At 47.4% G+C, this 20840-nt stretch overlaps 1 protein-coding gene across 3 annotated transcripts in view; it reads left to right on the top strand.

The window, feature by feature from the left end:
- LOC145355096 (syntaxin-binding protein 4) overlaps nucleotides 1-20840 on the top strand; it is a 95524-nt gene that overhangs the window by 41587 nt on the left and 33097 nt on the right. For all 3 annotated transcript variants that reach the window (XM_080206960.1, XM_080206961.1, XM_080206959.1), the window contains exons 5-12: nucleotides 1196-1270; nucleotides 5053-5138; nucleotides 6345-6453; nucleotides 8224-8356; nucleotides 10611-10717; nucleotides 12752-12902; nucleotides 14688-14760; nucleotides 18148-18227. In XM_080206960.1, the coding sequence (XP_080063086.1) occupies nucleotides 1196-1270; nucleotides 5053-5138; nucleotides 6345-6453; nucleotides 8224-8356; nucleotides 10611-10717; nucleotides 12752-12902; nucleotides 14688-14760; nucleotides 18148-18227 (814 nt within the window). The remainder of the gene's footprint in view (nucleotides 1-1195; nucleotides 1271-5052; nucleotides 5139-6344; nucleotides 6454-8223; nucleotides 8357-10610; nucleotides 10718-12751; nucleotides 12903-14687; nucleotides 14761-18147; nucleotides 18228-20840) is intronic.

The following is a 20840-nucleotide window of genomic DNA, read 5'->3' as shown; positions in this document are numbered from 1 at the left end:
CCCGGGTTCGATTCCGGCCTCGGGTCGCTGCCTGTGTGGAGTTTGCACATTCCCCCCGTGTCTGCGGGGGTTTCCTCCGGCTGCTCCTCTTTCCTCCCACAGTCCAAAGATGTGTGGATTAAGTTGATCGGGCACGCTAAATTGCCCCTTAGAGTCGGGGGATTGGCAGGATACATTCCCGGGGTTACGGGGATAGGACCTGGCTGGGATTGTTATCAGTGCAGGTTCAATGGGCCGAATGGCCTTCTTCTGCACTGTTGGAATCCATAAAGTGAACAACATTGACTTTTTGTAAATTAAATTTAGTTTAAATGTATTTATTAGTGTCACAAGTAGGTTTACATTAACACTTCAATGAAGTCACTGTGAAAATTCCCTAGTCGCCACAGTCCAGTGCCTATTTGGGTACACCCAGGGAAAATTTAGCATGGCCAATGCACCTAACCAGCACATCTTTCAGACTGTGGGAGGAAACTAGAGCGCCCGGAGGAAACCCATGCAGACATGGTGGAATGTGCAAACTCCACACAGACAGTGACCCAAGGCCGGAATCGAACTTGGGTCCCTGGCACTGAGAGGCAGCAGTGCTAACCACTGTGCTACCGTGCCAGCCATATTATTTCATTGGATGTGGGCAAGGTCAGGTTTTGTCGCTCACCCCTAAGTTACCCTTGAACTGAGTGCCTCACTCAGCCATCTCAGAGGGCAGTTGAGAGTCAACCCCATTGCTGTGTCTCTGGAGTCACATGTAGGCCAGACCGGGTAAGGACGGCAGATTTCCTTCCCTAAAGGACATTAGTGAACCAGATGGGTTTTTCCGACAATGGTTTCACGGTCATCATTACCGAGAGTAGCTTAATATTCCAGGTTTATTAATTGAATCTTATTTACAATTTTAACTAATTGGATTGACTCCATAGTCTGCAGGTTAAACTGTTGTTTTTGGGGGCTTTGCCTATTAAACCCCAACTCTGGCAGACATGCATCATATTGGTGAAGTAAGAATGAAAACAAATAAAAGGTAGGAAAATAGAAAGAGAGACAGGAATGGAAAGAATGAGGAAGAAGAACTTGTATTCCTGTAGCATCCTGTATCTCTTTAAGGCTTTGCAAAGAGCTTTCCAGCCTGTGGTGTACTTTAGCAGTGAGTATCGTGTCTTGGTGTGTTAACGTGCACTCTCTTTGTTATTTTCAGTGCAGTGGAAATTCTTCGAGCAGCTTCTTCGTCCAATAACATGCGGCTGATGATCGCGAGGGATGAGCAGGGCAGGTAAGGGATTTTTTTTATCCTGGCATTGCCACTTTGGCAGGTTCTGGCATCCCAGCACCCACCTCACTGACATCCTGAGGATGCGAATGGACCAATTCTGAGTGATCCCTTTGTGCAGCTGTGTCACAACCACAAGAAGGCATTTCCTAATGGTGATCCCCGTGATCAGAATCTGTGTCTGAGGGTGTTTGTGTGTGTGTGTTTGACTGTGTGTGTGTGTGTGTGTGTGTGTGTCCATGTCTGAGGGTGTTTGTGTGTGAATGTGTGTGTCTGACAGTGTGTGTGTGTCCGTGTCTGAGGGTGTGTGTGTGTTTGACAGTGTGTGTGTGTGTGTGTGTGTGTGTGTCTGTGTCTGAGGGTGTTTGTGTGTGAATGTGTGTGTCTGACAGTGTGTGTGTGTCCGTGTCTGAGGGTGTGTGTGTGTCTGAGTGTGAGGGTGTTTGTATGTGTGTGTGTGAATGTGTGTGTTTGACAGTGTGTGTGTATGAGTGTCTGACAGTGTGCGCCTGTGTCTGAGCATGTGTGTGTGTGTGTGTGTGAATGTGCGATGGTGTGTGTGTGCGTGTATGTGTGTGTGTGTGAATGTGTGAGTGTCCGACAGTGTGCGTGTGTGTGTCTGAGTGTGTTTGTGTGTGTGTGTGTGAATAAGCGAGCCTGAAAGCCTCACAACACCAGGTTAAAGTCCAATGGGTTTATTTGGTAGTAAAAGCCACGAGCTTTTGGAGCGCTGGCTGCCCCTTCGTCACCTGATGAAGGAGCAGCGCTCTGAAAGCTCGTGGCTTTTACTACCAAATAAACCCGTTGGACTTTAACCTGGTGTTGTCAGGCTTCTTCCTGAGACTAAGTATCAGGGATATGGAAGCCCAGTAAGCGGCAGGGGTCCTAGGGTGGGGAGGGTAGGTGACTCCTCAAGGTGTTGTGGGGGGGGGTGGGTGGGTATCAGGGAATATTCTGGCAGGGGGGAGCTCTTAAGGGGTCCAGTCCTTGAGGTGAGGGTGTCCCCAGTTAGAAAGGAACAGCACCTTCCTCCTGGCCCGAAATTTAGGATTTGAATTTTTTCTATTCACAATTACCCCTCGCCGATTCAGCTTTTATCTTCCTTACTCGTTTACTCTCACGTTCCATTTCTCCCCTTTTTTTGAATCAAATTTTCATTTGTCCTCCGCTGCTTTCTAAAGCATTCCCGATCCTCGGGCTTACTCCTATTCTTGGCACTGTTGTAAGCCTTTAATCCAACACTATCTTTAGCTTCCTTAGTCAGCCGCTGATGGATCAGAGGGGGGTTTTTTTCTCTCCCTCTGCGGTGCCTTTGCTCCGGACTGGAATGTATTTCGGTTTAGAATTGTGAACGGCTGAAAGACAGATGACCAGAATTCTGCAATTGTTTGCTGTCGGGTCGATCCACCACCCCCCCCCAAACACCTTTTGGTCTCTTTGCCCACTCACCGTTTGCCTATCGCCAGTGTGATTGGTTTTGTTTGCGTCCTGTGCAGGCATTCCGAGATGTTAATGTCCTCGTTTGTTTGGAAGCAAATGGTTTGGGATGAGGATCATGCTAAATCCAGCCTGACCCTGGTCGGCTATAGTTATGATATCCTCCTGCTTGGTTAATGATCTCCCTGTGACTGCGATATTTAAAAAAAAAAGCAGCATTAGTGGATAAAGTTTTAAAATAGAACGGAGGGTTTTTTTTAAAAAAAAGACTGGTGCAGACAAGTTCCATCCCTTAGGAAAGGACAACAATAAAAAGAACAAAGAAAATTACAGCACAGGAACAAGCCCTTTGGCCCTCCAAGCCTGCACTGACCACGCTGCCCAACTGAACTAAAACCCTCTACCCTTCCGGGGACCATAGGACGTAAGAGCAGGATTAGGCCACTCGGCCCATCGAGTCTGCTCTGCCTTTCAATCACGGCTGATTTTTTTTCTCATCCCCCATAAACCCCCGACCCCCTTATTAATCAAGAACCTATCTATCTCTGTCTTAAAGACACTCAATGACCCGACTTCCACAGCCTTCTGCGGCAAAGAGTTCCACAGATTCCCCACTCTCTGGCTGAAGAAATTCCTCCTCATCTCTGTTTTAAAGGATCGTCCCTTTAGCCTGAGGTTGTGCCCTCTCTGGTTCTAGTTTTCCCTACTATTGGAAACATCCTCTCCATGTCCACGCTATTCAGGCCTCGTAGTATCCTGGAAGTTTCAATAAGATCCCCCCTCATCCTTCTAAATCCCTCTATTCCCATCATATCCATGTATTTGTCCAGGTGCGCCTAAAACTCACTGTCGTTTCTGCTTCCACTACCACCCCCGGCAGCGAGTTCCAGGCACCCACCATCTTCTGAGTAAAAAACTTGCCTCGTACATCTCTTTTAAACCTTGCCCCCTAATAATTGACTCTTCCATTTTGGGGAAAAGCTTCTGACTATCCACTCTGTCCGTGCCCCTCATAATCTTGTAGACTTCTATCAGGTCTCCCCTCATTCCATCGGGAACACAGAGAGGGATCAGAGAGAGTACACAAAACTCCCAATAATCCACCTCACTTATCCTCCAAACACTGCCTGCCCCAACCGGAGTTTGCAAATCAAACAAACCTCCTCCATTTTGGCCAGTCACAAGCCAGGGACTCCCATGAGTCATCACCAGGGTTCTTTGCAGGGATGATTTATGCATTTCCCCTGTCGAAATAGTGCTGTGCGATTTGTTGTATTTACAGTTTATTTGCAGGATGTGGGTGTCACTGGCTGGGCTCCACACTTACTGCCCCTCCCTAACTGCCCTCGAGGAGGTGGTGGGTAAGCCGCCATCTTGAACTGGCTGTAAACCATATGGTGTAGGTACAGCCACGGCGCTGTTAGGGAGGGAGTTCCTGGATTTTGACCCAGCGACAGTGAAGGAACGGGGATATATTTCCAAGTCAGGATGGCAAGTGACTTGGAGGGGGGGGGCTTCAAGATGCTGGTATTCCTGTTTATCTGCTGTCCTCCTCCTTCAAGTTGGTAGTAGTTGTGAGTTTGGGAGGCGCTGCCTAAGGAGTCTTGGTGAGTTGCTGCAGAGCATCTTGTAGATGCTGCCATCGTCCATCTGTTGCGGTGCTGGAAGTGAATGTTTTTGGAAGGGGTGACAATTAGACTGCTTTACCCTGGATGGCGCCGAGATTCTTGAGTGTTGTTGGAACTGCACCATCCAGGCAATGGGGAGTATTCCCTCTCACTCCTGACTTGTGCCTTGTAGATGGCGGACACATATTCAAGAGGTGGCTAGATAAAGCACTTGAGGCAAATGGGATCAACGGTTATGGGGAGAAAGCAGGATTAGGCGATTGAGTTGGACAATCAACCAATGAGTGGTGGAGCAGGCTCGAAGGGCCAAATGGCCTCCTGCTGCCCCTATCTTCTATATTTCTATGTTGCTATGTTTCTATGACAGGTTTTGTCAGGAGTTGACTTATATCCAGCTGGAAGGACTGATGGGACCTCAGTTCAAAATCTCATTGGGAAGACAACACTGAAAGTTACACTTTATAATCGTGTCTCTGGAATGGCAAACCCAATGATACCAGCTGTAATGCCACAACTGAAACATCTGACTGAAATCTGTCCCAACATTGCATCTCGATAGTTTTACTACTAATCTTACTAGGGGATTTTCTCAGTAACTTCATTGTAGTGTTAACGTAAGCTGGCTTGTGACTAATAAATAAACTTTTAAGTTTAACTTTAAATTCTTTTGAAAACCTTTATATTGTACTCCTGATAACAAGAATCTCTTTTCATTTTTAGGAGAGAATTTTCGGAATTATTATCGAATTATGGATCCTTCAGTAGTATAGGATCTACTAGGGATTCACTCACTCTACAAGGAACTGGTAACTTTCAATTTCTTGTTATACTCTTGTAAAGTATATTTCCAAAGTTTATCACACAGTAAAATCTGTCATGTATTGCAAAGGACTCCCACTTAGATTTGGTACTGGGTAGAATTACAGAATCCCTACAGTGTAGAAGAGGCCATTTGTCTTACCCAGACCCTCTCCCAGCTCTATTCCCATAACACCACTTATTTACCATGGCTAATCCCCCTAATCTACACATTTCTCATCACTAAGGGGCAATCTATCGTGGGAAGTCCACCTAATCCGCACATCTTTGGAAACCAGAGCACCCGGAGGAAACCCACGCAGACACTGGTAGAATGTGCGGACTCCGCACGGACATGATGTGGAGATGCCGGCGTTGGACTGGGGTGGGCACAGTAAGCAGTTTCACAACACCAGGTTAAAGTCCAGCAAATGAGATCTTACCTTGGTCTTTTCCCCCACCCTATCCTGTGACCCCAGATATTTACCCCGCTAATCCCCCCTAACCTACACAACATGGGACTCTACGGGTCAATTTAGCACGGCCAATCCACCTAGCCCACACATCTTTCAGACTGTGGGAGGAAATGGGTGCACCTGGAGGAGACCCACACAGATACGGGGAGAACATGCAGACTCCACACACAGGCTGGAATCGAACCCGGGTCATAGAATCATAGCACCCTACAGTGCAGAAAGAGGCCCTTCGGCCCATCGAGTCTGCACCAAAAAAATCCCACCCAGGCCCTACCCCCATATCCCTACATATTATACCCACTAATCCTTCTAACCTATGCATTCCTAGACACTAAGGGACAACTCCTCAGCACGGCCAATCAACCTAACCCGCACATCTTTGGACTGTGGGAGGAAACCGGAGCACCCGGAGGAAGCCCACGCAGACACGAGGAGAATGTGCAAACTCCACACAGGCAGTGACCTGAGCCGGGAATCGAACCCCAGGTCCCTGGCACTGTGAGGCAGCAGTGCTAACCACTGTGCCACCGTGCCGGGTGGGAAGAGAATTAGGATGATTGCGTGAAAGGAAAATGGGGGGCAGCCATTTTGATGACGCCACATTCCGTTGTGTGATACTCAGTGCTGTCCAAAGACTTCCAATAGACAATACATCGTAACCGTAGAGACTACGAGATGAGACAACCCTACATTTCATCCCGTTTGTTAATCATCTGTTTCCCTCTGGATTTGGAACAGGCCGATTATCAACGAGCTCTTCCTCATCCTCCCTCAGCTCTGAGCAAATGAGCCCAACCAGTTCCCGTACCTCATCCAATGGAAATACTGGAACCTACTCCAATGCACAGTACGTCTGATAACTATTTATTGTTTCTGCAAATTTTCCGATGTTGCACTCATTCTTTCCGCACCTAATCCTCTGACAAACACAGGAAAAAGGGGACTTTTCTTCACACACAAATGCTGGAAAATCTCAGCAGGTCTGACAGCATCCGTGGGGAGAGAATAGAGCCAACGTTTCGAGTCCAGATGACCCTGTGTCAGAGCTGCTTTGAAATAGTCCTTTCATTGTGTGGCGGGTAGCATCCCTGCCTCTGAGCCAGATGCTCCAGGTTCAAGTCCCACCCCCAGGACTTAGAATCCCGACGGTGCAGGAGGCCATTTGTCCCATCAAGCTTACACTGACAACAATCCCACTCAGGCCCCATCCTGTAACCCCACGCATTTACACGACCGATCCCCCTGATACTAAGGGTCAATTTAGCATAGCCAACCCCACCCAAACTGCACGCCTTTGGAGTGTGGGAGGAAATCAGAGGTAAACCACAGAGAAAAGGTACAAACTCCGCGCAGTCACCCGAGGCTGGAATTGAACCCGGGTCCCTGGCGCTGTGGGACAGCAGCGCTGGAAAAGCTTCCAGGCCAACGTGCCAACAAAAGAGTGCACAAAAGCGGCCAGACTTTAAAATGGTTGTTTAGACATGACGTTATTCTGCTGCTGAGCTAAGGTCCCCTCCCAGCACCAAGAGGCTTCCCCTGTTTGAACGTGTTGACAAGTACTGACTGCTGTCCCGGGCCAGGGGGTACGAGAGAGAGAGTGAGTCGCTGGATGAATGCCAGCTCAATCACACCAGGTAACGTGTGTGAGCTTCTCCCTTTGACGACAGTATAGGGAGCTCAGTGTCGGTAACGGACTGTGACAAAGCAGATATCTTCCACACTGTCAGACAATGGGAAATGGATAAATGTTGCCCTGTCCCTTACAGAAGGTGAATGTGAGCACGTCTCGAAGTTCGGAGCTCAGAGTTTGCGACATAGATTTTCTCCAACAGCATGAATGTCACCGCATCCCCACAGTGCAGAAGGGGGCTATTCGGCCCATCGAGTCTGCACCAACTCACTGACAGACCATCTTACCCAGACCCCAACCCCAAAACCCTATGTATTTACCCCACTAATTCACCTAACCGCTACATCCTGAGACACTAAGGGGCAATTCAGCATGGCCTATCCACTTAACCTGCGCATCTTTGGAGTGTGGGATGAAACCGGAGCACCCGGAAGAAACCCACGCAGACATGGGGAGAATGTGCAAACTCCGCACAGTCACCTGAGACTGGAATTGAACCTGGGTCCCTGGCACTGTGAGGTAGCAGTGTTAACCACTGTGCCCCCCACATTGCATTTTGATGAACAACACTGTCTTTCTGTTTCTCTCTCCCTCTCTCTCTTGCTCTGTCTCTGTCTTTGTCTCTTTCCCTCTCTCTCTCGCTCTGATTCTGTCTTTTTCTCTCTCTCTCGCTCTCTCTTTGACTCCATCTCTCTTGCTCTGTCTCTGTCTGTTTCTCTCTCTCTTTCTCTCTCTTTCTCTCTCTTGCTCTGTCTCTATCTCTTTCTCTCTCTTTCTCTCTCTTGCTCTGTCTCTGTCTCTTTCTCTCTTGCCCAATCTCTGTCTCTCTCTCTATCTCTCTCTCCCTCTTGCTCTGTCTCTATCTCTTTCTCTCTCTCTCTCTCTTGCTCTGTCTCTGTCTCTTTCTCCGTCTCTCAGAAAGCTGTATTTTTTAACCCCTCTCATGGTTTGTGTTGTGGAGAATTATTTTCCTCCTTGTTTCCATAGCGATGATGGAATTCAGCTTGTCACCATCACCAAATCAACAGGCCTCGGGCTGACAGTCACAGGGGGATCGAACAGGCCCGATGGGCCACAAGTCTATGTGGAGGACATCATCGCAGGGGGAGACTGTCAGAGGGTAAGAATGAAATAACTGTAGCAATGACCAATCAGGTGAGATTTGACTGAGGTCAGATCTGTATTAAAGAAATAGAACCCAATGCTACATTTTCACGTTTGAAAGTTGAGTAATCTCTTGAGGCGGATTCAGGAATTCTACCCTCCATCCGAGGATCCAATCCAACTTGGAACCGCAATTGGGGATTGTTACAGATGTTGCATCAACTCTGGAAACACTCGCCGGTTCACACACTCAGGAGTGTGAGCTGGCAGCCACTATCCAGCCTTGCGTTAACAGCTGAAAACCTTTAGAATGAAGCCCTGTGCTAAATAAAATGAGTCCTCTGATCTGACACGTGCACCTCTTGAAGCTAAACTCTACAACTATTCAAGAGGCAGCTGGATATAGCACGTGGGGCAAACGGGGTGAAAGGTTATGGGGAGAAAGCAGGATTGGGCTCTTGAGTTGGACAATCAGCCACGATCGTAATGAACGGCAGAGCAGATTCGAAGGGCTAAATGGCCTCCTCCTGCTCCCATCTTCTATGTTTCTACGTTAGCTTCTGAGAGTTGATTTGATTCACAATTTTATGAGGTGAGGTCAGTGGGGAAAAAGGACCAAGAAACTGGATCATTTATCAGATCACATGGGGTGGATTGAAGCTTTTTGACTGTGAATCTTACCTTGTTCCATAACCCCTCATCCCTGGAATCAATCGAGTGAACCTTCTCTGAGCCATTCGGTTAACTGATCCATATCCATTTGTAAATCTCTGATTTCATTTTTGCAACTTACCATCGCACCTATCTTAGTGCCACCTGCATATTTGGCTTTGGTACCTACAGTCCAGTATCCAAGTTATTAATATAGAATGTCAATAGCTGGGGCCTGAGGACTGAACCCTGTGGCACCCCACTAAATAATCCAGAAAAAGACCCATGTACCCCAATTCTCCTCTTTCTGTCAGTTAGCCATTCCTCTATCCAAGCAAATAAATTTCCCCCAATCCCATATGAAACAACCTTGTGTATTAACCCTTTTTGTGCGGCATCTTATCAAATGCCTTATTATAGATTCACTACAGTGCAGAAAGAGGCCATTCAGCCCTTTGAGCCTGCATCGACAACAATCCCACACAGGGTACTATCCCTGTAAACCAACGTACAGACCTCTGACACTAAGGGTCAATTTATCTTACCAATTAACCTACCCGCACATCTTTGGACTGCGGGAAGAAACCAGAGCACCTGGAGGAAACACGGGGAGAACATGCAGACTCTACACAGATGATGACCTGAGGCTGGAACTGAACTCGGGACCTGATGCTGAGAAGCAGCAGTGCCACTGTGCCACCTTCGTAAAGTCTAGATATACTACATCTACAGGATCTCCATTATCCACTTGGCTTGTTATATCCTCAAAGAACTCTAGCAAATTAGTCAAACACGATTTACCCTTCATAAACCATGCTGGATTGTACTTTGGCTTTCCAAATGTCTTGTTATTACTTCCTTAACAATGGATTCTAACAATTTCCCAAACACAGATGCTAAACTAATTGGCCTGCAGTTTCGCACATTTTGAGTTCCTCCCCCTCGGTTTGTCCAAAATTATGGCTGCACGGTGGCACAGTGGTTAGCGCTGCTGCCTCACAGCACCAGGGACGCAGGTTCGATTCCTGGCTTGGGTCACTGTCTGCGTGGAGTCTGCACATTCTCCCCGTGTCTGCGTGGGTTTCCTCCGGGTGCTCCAGTTTCTTCGTACAGTCCAAAGATGTGTAGGTTAGGTGGACTGGCCAGGCCAAATTGCGTCTCAGTGTACCCAAACAGGTGCTGCAAAATGGCGACAGGGGGATTTTCACAGCAACTTCATTGCAGTGTTAATGTAAGCCTACTGGCCATTCTATTAACTGTGACATGAATAAATAAACTTTAACATTAGAAATTTTGTTCCTCTCAGGATAGCAACTTTTCTAATGCCCATAAAAGTACATTAAACTAAAACTTAAAAGTACACAAACTAAAATTGTGAAAAATGTAGTTTAAATGTGTTTTAAAATGGTTCATCACATTGGAATGTAATGGAGTTACTATCATTAGAATTCATTAATGGAATGTGGGTATTGCTGGCTAGTTCAGTATTTACACAGTCGAGTGATTGTGTTGATATAAGAAGATCGAATCCTGATAAAATTCTGCATACTCTTGTTCAAATAATAAAACTGCAACATTCTGCTGAATCTCCAAGTGAATTTTCTTCTCGTTGTTTGAAGGATGGACGCCTGCGTCCAGGAGACCAGCTGGTCGCCATTAACAAGAAGTCTCTGGTGGGAGTAACCCTGGAGGAAGCTCGAAGCACCCTCCATAAAATTACGCCTACGTAAGTCGCGATTCTACCTGCTGTCGCGTGTGTCAGTTGAGGCTTGGTACCAGCGATTTCGCCTTGGAGGGTTCAAACCCCACTCCAGATTTCATAGAATCTCTACGGCACAGAGGGAGACCATTCAGCCCATTGAGTCTGTGCTGATAGTCCAGGCACACCCCCTGTCCAACAATCCCACCCAGGCCCTACCCCACGTAACCCCATGCATTTACCCTAGCTAGTCCCCCTGACACTAAGGGGCAATTTAGCACGGCCTAACCCACCTAACACACACATCTTTGGATTGTGGGAGGAAACTGGAGCACCTGGAGGAAACCCACGCAGACACGGGGAGAACATGCAGACTACACATAGACATCTGATTTGATTTGACTTATTATTGTCACGTGTATTAACATACAGTGAAAAGTATTGTTTCTTGCGTGCTATACAAACAAAGCATACCATTCATCGAGAAGGAAACAAGAGAATGTAGGATGTAGTGTTACAGTCGTAGCTAGGGTGTAGAGAAAGATCAACGTAATGCAAGTCTACAGCAGCAGTGAAGAAACTGTTCTTGAGTTGGTTGGAACGTGAACTCAGACTCTTGTACCTTTTTCCTGACGGAAGAAGGTGGATGAGAGAATGTCCGGGGTGTGTGTGTGTGTTCTTTAATTATGCCGGCTGCTTTTCCGAATCAGCAGCAGCGAGTGTACTCAGAGTCAGTGGATAGGAGCCCGATTTGTGTCATGATTGGGATATGTCGACGACCTTTTTGTAGTTCCTTGCACCCCTTGAGCAGGGCAGAAGCCATACCAAACTGGGGTGCAACCAGAAAGAATGCTTTCTGTAAAAGCTGGTGAGAGTTGTAGCTGACGTGCCAAATTTCCTTCGTCTTCTGAGAAAGTTGAAGCGTTGCTGAGTTTTCTTAATGATAGTGTTGGCATGGGGGGGACCAGGATTGTTGGTGATCTGGACACCTAAAAACTTGAAGCTCTCAACCCTTTCTACTTCGTCCCCATTGATGTAGACAGGGACATGTTCTCCTTTACGCATCCTGAAGTCAATGACAATCTCCTTCATTTTGTTGACATTTAGGGAGAGGTTATTGTCACCGCACCAGTTCACCAGACTCTCTATCTCATTCCTGTATTCTTCCTTATCACTGTTTGAGATCTGACCCACTACGGTGGTGTCATCAACAAACTTGAAAATCCAATTGGAGGGGAATTTGGCCGCACAGTCATAGGTGTATATGGAGTATAGTAAGGGGCTGAGAACACAGCCTTGTGGACCCAAGCCGGGAATCGAACCCAGGCCCCTGGCGCTGGGAGGCAACAGTGCTAACCGCTGTGTCTTTGTAAGGTTATCATTTGTTGTTTTGAAGGTAAAATCCACCCTGGAGATAGGGCAGAGGTTATGAGGCCTAACACATTCTATCATGGAAGGGGACTGTTGCTGCAACCCCGTGATCATCCTACACAAACTGGGACAAACATTCTTGGGTCCCTGCAGCAGTGGGCAGCTTATCCCACAATCACCTGCTTTTCCTTAAGACGAGGGGAGCTCCGTATGGAATTCCACAGCCTTCCGACCCTACTGAAAATGAAATGCATTCTGTACAGACCATTGTGGAAGGTCTTTATGTTTAAATGGGGCTGGGCCGTGTTCATTCATTGGAGTTTAGAAGAATGAGAGGCGACATAATTGGCCGAAATCTCACTGGAACGCCCGCCCCTAGGGGGGCGAGGCTCGGAGAACGGCATTTTCCATTGGCCGCGGGGGGGGATCGTACAAACCTAAGACAGACATGCTGGTAGAATTCGGCCCAGTGGATGGGATTTTCCAGCCACGCTCGCCCCCCGCCCAAGACCAGAAAATCCCATCTAAGGTCAACAGACTTTTGCATGGTCCACCCTCCCACCCAATACGATTCCCGTGGCAGGCGGGATGGGTAAATCCCCCCCACAGGGTACTCAGGGAGCTTGACAAGGTGGATGCTGAATGCTGGATGGACTCAAGTTTTAATAATTCTTTATAATTTATTTGAAGGGATGCAGGAACAATAACAATTGCCTTTCTGCCAGGCAAAGGACCTTTACATTCAAGCACTTCATTACAAAGTGAGGACCAGTCAGCTCAGAAGAACGCTGGAAACAGCTACAGTTCCTGTAGGCTGAAGGTTCACGTGAGAACACCCAAGGTCAGTGTCAACTTCTTCTGTGAGACTGAACAGAAATCGACAGCCCCCTGCTGCTGGGTATCCCCTGCTCAACAGTAGACTTAATTCCTCATGGCTGTTCTATTCCCACGTAACACCCCACCCAAGAGGTCCAAAATTAAAGAATATGGGATTGGGGAGTAATATATCAGATGGATTGAGAATTGGTTAGCAGAGATTTTATTAAACTAGAAAGAGTGCAGTAAAGATTTACTCGGGTGCTACTGGGACTTGATGGTTTGAGATACAAGGAGAGGCTGGATAGACTGGGACTTTTCTCCCTGAAGCATAGGAGGCTGAGGGATGATCTTGTAGAGATCTATAAAATAATGAGGGGCATAGATCAACTAGATAGTCAACATCTTTTCCCAAAGGTAGGGGAGTCTAAATCTAGAGGGTATAGGTTTAAGGGAAGAGATACGAAAGGATCCAGAGGGGCAATTTATTCACACAGTGGGTGGTGAGTGTCTGGAACGAGCTGCCAGAGGTTGTAGTCGAGATGGGTACAATTTTGTCTTTGAAAAAGTTACACGGGTGAGGTGGGACGAGCTTAGTGGTTAAAAAAAAAGGTTGGCGTGGACAAATTGGACTGAAGAACCTGTTTCCACGCTGTTAATCTCTACAATGGGAAACAGAGAATAGGAATAATTGGGTCCTTTTCCAAGTTGCAAGCGGTGACGAGTGGGGTCCCACAGGGATCACTGCTTGGGTCTCAGTTATTCACAATATAAACATCAATGATTTATGAAGGAGCTAAAAGTAATATTTCTAAGTTTGCCAACAACCTTGCTGGGAACGTGAATAGTGAGGAGGATGTTCAGAGGCTTCAAGATGATTTAGACAGGTTGAGTGAGTGAGGAAAATACATAGCAAATGCAGTATAATGTGGATAAATGTGAAGTTTTCCATTGTGGATGGGGAAACAGAATCAGAGAGACCCTATAGTGCAGAAGGAGACCATTTGGCCCATCAAATCTACACCGACTCTCCAACAGAGCGTCTTATCCCCGTAACCCCACATATTTACCCCACTAACTCCCCTAACTTGTACATCTTTAAAGTTAAAGTTTATTAGTCACAAGTAAGACTTACATTAACACTGCAATGAAGTTACTATGAAACTGGCACCTGTTTGGGTCAATGCAGCGCATACGTCAGATTGCGGGAGGAAACTGGAGCACCCGGAGGAAACTCACACAGATACAGGGAGAACGTGTGGACTCCGCACAGACAGTGACCCAAGCCTGGGATCAAACTCCTCAGTGTCCAAAGGTGTGTAGATTAGGGGGGTTTGGCCATGTTAAATTGTCCCTTAGTATCCAAAAATGTGTAGGTTAGGAAGTTTGGCCATACTGAATTGCTCCTTAGTATCCAAAGGTGTTAGGTTAGATGGATTGGCCATGGTAAATGTGTGGATAGGGTAATGGGAGGTTCTGGATGGGATGCTCTTTAGGAGATCCTGTGCAGACTCGATCCTGGATGGCCTCTTTCTGTGCTGTAGGGATTCTATGGTTAATTTGGTGAATGAAAAAGAGTATAAATAATGGCTGCAGAATGAAATATCAGAGGACCCAATCACCTATTCAGAATGAGTGGCTTCCCAGGGAGCGAGGGAGCGAAATTGAGGGGAAAAGATCTTGCTTACCAATGTGACCAACTAGTTCTGGGACATGCTGGCCTTTTGCCTCTGGTCCTTAACCTTTGACCTGTGCATCAGATTGTAAAGCCCTTGTGCTAACCACGTACTTTTTGTTTCTTTCTCAACAGCCCCGACTCGAAGAGCACAATCCGGTGCCTTTCCAGTCTCCTGACGTTTGCCCGTTAGAGCTCACTGCTTCAGGTATGTCATCTCAGTGTGGTGTTGGGGGGGGCGGAACAAAGATTTCCAGCTTCTGGAGCTTTTCCCATCTCCCTGGCCTTAAGGAACACATTGAGCAAGCAACGAAGAAAGGTGTCCCACTCCCTCCTCACCTCCACCAGCTTCTTGGAAGGACGTGAGGTTCCCCCCCACTCTTCCAAACCCAGATATCTTCAACAGGATAACTAAAGAGGTTATCAGAAATGGATAGATGGTGTAAGCCGGAGTATTCAGACTCTGTTGCCTCACTGGTCGGTTTTTGCTCCATTCACTCATGGGATGTGGACATCACTGGCAGGGTTGGCATTCGTTACCCATCCCTATTTGCCCTTGAGAGCAGTCAAGAGTCAACCATGCCATGGTGGGTTTGGATCACAAGTAGGTCAGACCGGGTAAAGATGGCCACTTCCCTTCACCAAGGATAAGAAGTCTCACCAGGTTGAAGCCCAACAGGTTTATTTGGAATCACAAACTTTCGGAGCGTTGCTCCTTCATCAGATGAGCGGAGAGGTGGATTCGCAATCACAGCGTATAGAGACAGCGACACAACTGCAAGATAATCACAGATTGGAATGTGAAGAATGGTTGGAATGCATTTCACGTTCCAAATAAACCTGCTGGACTTTAACTTTGATTTGATTTGATTTATTATCGTCACATGTGGGAGTGTGGAATGAGCTGCCAGATGAAGTGGTGAATGCGGGCTCACTTTTAAGATAAACTTGGACGGGTTCATGGATGAGAGGGGTGTGGAGGGATACGGTCCAGGTGCAGGTCAGTGGGACTAGGCAGAAAAATGGTTCAGCACACAACAAGAAGGGCCAAAAGGCCTGTTTCTGTGCTGTAATGTTCTATGGTTCTATCTATTAGTATACAGTGACAAGTATTGTTTCCTGTATTGTGTTGTACCCTGGTGTTGTGAGACTTCTTACTGCGCCCCCCCCAAGTCCAACGCCGGCATCTCCACAACATCGCCTCCAAAGGATAATTGACTTTTTACAGCAGTTTGCTGACACAAACTTTATATTCCCGATTTTTTTTTTATTAACTGAATTTAAATTCCACCAGCTAACACAATGCGATTTGAACCCACGCCCTCAGAGAATTAGCCCAAGCGCCTGGGTTAAATTTTCAATTACAATGCTACCACTCTCTCTCCAACTCTGTGTGATTGACCTAATGATGCGAGCCTCCCTGATGTGATCCTTAGCACATCTAATTTGGCTGCAGTATCAGAACAGGCACCAAAGGAACGATTTTAACTCCCACTGGTGGACTGGGCAACTAAAAAGGAGCAGGTTAGTTACCTGCTCAGGTATTGAGTGTTGAGAAAGTCAGATTATAAATGGCTGTACTTTAAACTCTTCATTTAATCTCAAGATAGAATAGAGTTGGGTCTCAATGAGAGATAATCAGCATTTTAACTGGATACATGGTCCATGTGATTCACATTACCGTGGAGATGGGCTTTGAGAAGTAATGGTGCAAAGGAGGCTATTGTAGGATTGGATTACAAAGTTTTTCTAAAATATATCCATGAATATTGATATTGGCCAATGTTACAATCTCCATAGAGACCAATAACTTGAACTGCCAGTGGCTATTTAAAACATCACATGGCCAGAATTCAAGCTTGCAACTTTTACTGCAATAGACAAATTAGAAGCACCATTGCCTAAACATTTTAACACTTTACACTACGGAACAATACTTCCTCCCTTTTAACGTTGAAAACAACCAAAATCTCCTGCTCTACAATTACACTGTCCCCTTGATAGTCATGTCCCTGAGCTTCTGAGGATATGCTTCCATTCTTTTCCCTTCCCAGCGTAGTAACCTTTAACACCAGAGATGCTTTTCATGATGAGAGTTTTCCTAGAAATTCTCCCTCAAGCTTAAGCTAGGCAAATCACCCAGTCTCCTTTTAACTCCTTGCACATTGGGTCTTTTCAATCCAAGCACAGGGTCTGACTTGCATTCCTTGTGGTGAACCTTAGAGACTTGCTGCCTCTGTCTGCTCTCTTTCTAACTCTCTCTTAAATCCTGGCAGACTCTCCTGTCTATGAAATTCATGGATATATTTCAGGAGAACTTTATAATCCAAACATACAATAGCTTCCTATGCACCATTACCTCTCAAAGCCTACCTGCTGCAGTTGTAAATGCACCTAGTTTGGGGGCATTTAAGAGATCCGTGGATAGGTTTATGGATGGAAAGGGATTGGTTTAGGTTAGAGGGTCATTGCTTTTTAATTGGTCGGTGCAACATCGTGGGCCGAAGGGCCTGTTCTGCGCTGTAATGTTCTATGTTCTATGTTCTATCATGGCAATGTGAATCACATGGGCCATGTATCCAGTTAAAATGCTGATTTAGAACTCCTTGAGATCCTTGAGCTGCCTGGGACATTACATTCATGGCTATGGTTCAAGTGGTTAGCACTGCTGCTTCACAGCTCCAGAGACCTGGGTTCAATTCCTGGCTCGGGTCACTGTCTATGTGGAGTTTGCACGTTCTCCCCCATGTCTGCGTGGGTTTCCTCCGGGTGCTCCGGTTTCCTCCCACAGCCCAAAGACGTGCGGGTTAGGTTGGTTGGCCATGCTAAAATTGCCACTTAGTGTCCTGAGATGCTTAGGTTAGAGGGATTAGCGGGTAAAATATGGAGGGATATGGGGGTAGGGCCTGGAAAGGATTGTGGTCGGTGCAGACTCGATGGGCCAAAGGGCCTCTTTCTGCACTGTAGGGTTCTATGATAAGAATGAGGAGCAGGAGTAGGCCATTCAGCCCCTCGAGCCTGCTCCACCATTCAATAAGACCATGGCTGATCTGATTGTAACCTTAGTGTGGAGAATGTGCAGGCTCCACACAGACAGTGTCCCGAGCTGGGAATCGAACCTGGGTCCCTGGCACTGTAAGGCAGCAGCGCTAACGAATGTGCCACCGTGCCACCCCCAGTAGAATCATTGAATAGAATCCCTACAATGCACAAGAGGCCATTCGGACAATCAGGTCTGTACTCACCACAATCGGACCCAGACCCTATCCCCATAACCCCATGTACTCACCCTGCTAACCCCCCTGACATTAGGGGGCAATTTAGCATGACCAATCAACCTAACCTGCATATCTTTGGACTGTGGGAGGAAACTGGAGCACCCAGAGAAAACCCACGCAGACATGGGGAGAATGTGCAAACTTCATACAGACAGTGACCCAGGAATTGAACCCGGTTTCCTGTCTCTGTGAGGCAGCAGTGCCACCACGCCACCCTAAATCAGGAATACCAGGAGAGTTTGAGAGCTTAAAGCCGATAGCATTCCAGAGGATATTGGATTTGAGACAAACTAGCATGTGCCATTCCTTCTCCGCAGCTCCGAAAGAAGTGCCCAACGTCAAACGCAAGGTCTCGCTGGACCCTCACATTCGGTTGAAGGTGGATAAGCTCGAGTTGGTACGTGTGTCTGGCGTGTGATTCCCTCCCACGCCCTTCCCATTTCCTCTTCCTCCTTTCTTTTTGCAATTCCTGGTAAGCAAACTAGCTTGTCCGGAACTCTGGAGAAGAAACATACTGATTTGGTTCGATCTGATTTATTATTGTCACACGTATTAGCGTACAGCGAAAAGTTTTGTTTCCTGTACGCTATACAGACAAAGCATACCGCTCATAGAGAAGGAAAGGAGAGAGTGCGGAACGTAGTGTTACTGTCACAGCGAGGGTGTAGAGAAAGATCAACTTAATGCAAGGTAGGTCCATTCAAAAGTCTGACAGCAGCAGGAAAGAAATCGTTCTTGAGTCGGTTGGTACGTGACCTCAGACTTTTATATTGTTTTCCTGACAGAAGAAGGTAGAAGAGAGAATATCTGGGGTTCATAGGATCCCTGATTATGCTGGCTGCTTTCCCGAGGCAGTGGGAACTGTAGACAGTGTCTACTAGGACGCTACTGGGACTTGATGAATTGAGTTATAAGGAGAGGCTGAATAGACTGGGACTTTTTTCTCTGGAGCGTAGGGAGCTGAGGGGTGACCTTATAGAGGTCTATAAAACAATGAGGGGCACAGACAAGGTAGATAGTCAATATCTTTTCCCAAAGATAGAGGAGTCTAAAACAAGAGGGCATAGGTTTAAGGTGAGAGGGGAGGGATACAGAAGTGTCCAGAGGGGCAATTTTTTCACACAGGGGGTGGTGAGTGTCGGGAACAAGCTGCCAGAGGTGGTAGTAGAGGCGAGTACAATTTTATCTTTTCGAAAGTATTTAGACAGTTACATGGTATGATGGGTATAGAGGGATATGGACCAAATGCAGGCAATTGGGATGAGCTTAGGGGCTTTTAGAAAAAGGGCGGCATGGACAAGTTGGGCCAAAGGGCCTGTTTCAATGCTGTAAATCTCAATGACTCAGAGTCAATGGATGGGAGGCTGGTTTGTGTGATAATCGGGCTACGTTCACAACCCTTTGTAGTTCCTTGCAGTCTTGGGCAGAGCAGGAGCTGTGATACAACCAGAAAGGATGCTTTCTATGGTGCATCTTGTAAAAGTACTGCTTGGATACTTAGATATGGGTAGAAAAATCAGACATGAAACATATATATGAAGACATAGAAGCAATATTATGGGCCTTGAAGTTCCTGTACAGTTGGCGATGTTTATGGCAAGCGCTTCTCCAAAGGTACGGAAGAATACTTAAAAAATTGAGATGCTGAAATTCCCGCCGCTGCCACCATGTCATATTTTCCTAACCTCTGTGATAGATCCTACAAGGCATGGACCACTCAAGTTGGCATCAGCAACACAATAACAGGGATTCTTTATTCAAGGGTGGCTCTGCACAGTCTTAGTCCCCTTATTTGAGGAAAGATGTACTGGCATTGAGGCAGTTCAGAGAAGGTTCACTAGATTGATGGGGGGGTTTGTCGTGTAGAGAGAAATTGAACTTAGGCCTAAACTCTTGGAATTTAGAAGAATGAGGGGAGATCAAATTGAGGTGATGATAAAAGGTGCGGATAGAGTAGACATAGAGTGGATTCTTCCTCTTGTGGGACATTCTGGGACGAGAGGTCGTTGTCTTAGGATAAGGGGTACAAATTTAAACCAGAGTTGAGGAGAAACTCCTTCTCCCAAAGGGCTGTGAATCTGTGGAATTCGTTACCCCAAAGTGTGATGGATGTTGGGATAGTGAGTAAATTTGAGGAGGAGTTAGAGAGATTTTTATTTGGTTTTGGGTTGGAGGGTTATGGGGAGAAAGCAGGAAAATGGGGATGAGAATCCTACTAGCCATGATCGAAGGGTGGAGCAAACTCGATGGGCCGAATGGCCTCGTTCTGCTTCTATATTTTATGATTCGCCAATTAAGCATCCTTAAGGGTGGATTTGGACCACTCTGCCAATAGCAGGGATAGAGGTAGCCTCCCAGCTGTAGGTGGGGAAGGGGCCTGTACTCCATCATACAATTCAAACCACAACCCCCACAGGCATAATGGGCAGCGGAGCACAGGATACAGCTGCTGACTGGCCTGTGGGTGAATTCCTCTCCCGGGATGGCTGTGGCCTCTGTGTAATTGTACCTGTCTTAAAGTCTTCATGGGGCATCTCCACCTTGAGGCAGGCCCCTCCCCCTTCCTCGTATATTGACAGCTCCCACCCTGATGGGTACACTGACAATCTGTCAATGCTGGAGGAACTCCAATTGTTCCCTGTCCCCCACCCCCCCCCAAACCCCTCCCCCCCACCCCCACCACCCCCCCACCCCCCCCCTCCCCCACCACCCCCCCACCCCCCCCCCACCCCCCCCTCCCCCCACCACCCCCCCCACCCCCCTCCCCCCACCACCCCCCACCACCCCCCACCCCCCCCACCCACCCACCTCTCACCCCCCAACCCCCCTCCCCCCACCACCCCCCACCCACCCACCTCTCACCCCCCCACCCCCCCTCCCCCCACCACCCCCCCCACCCACCCACCTCTCACCCCCCCACCACCCCCACCCACCCACCCCTCACCTCTCCCCCCACCACCCCCCCACCCACCTCTCACCCCCCCACCACCCCCCCACCCACCCACCTCTC

This window comes from Carcharhinus amblyrhynchos, chromosome 18, assembly GCF_965287045.1.
Source record: "Carcharhinus amblyrhynchos chromosome 18, sCarAmb.v2.hapA, whole genome shotgun sequence".
NCBI classification, from domain to species: Eukaryota; Metazoa; Chordata; class Chondrichthyes; order Carcharhiniformes; family Carcharhinidae; genus Carcharhinus; species Carcharhinus amblyrhynchos.
Note: the sequence above shows the minus strand (reverse complement) of the source record. Positions and strands in the feature narration are given on the sequence as shown.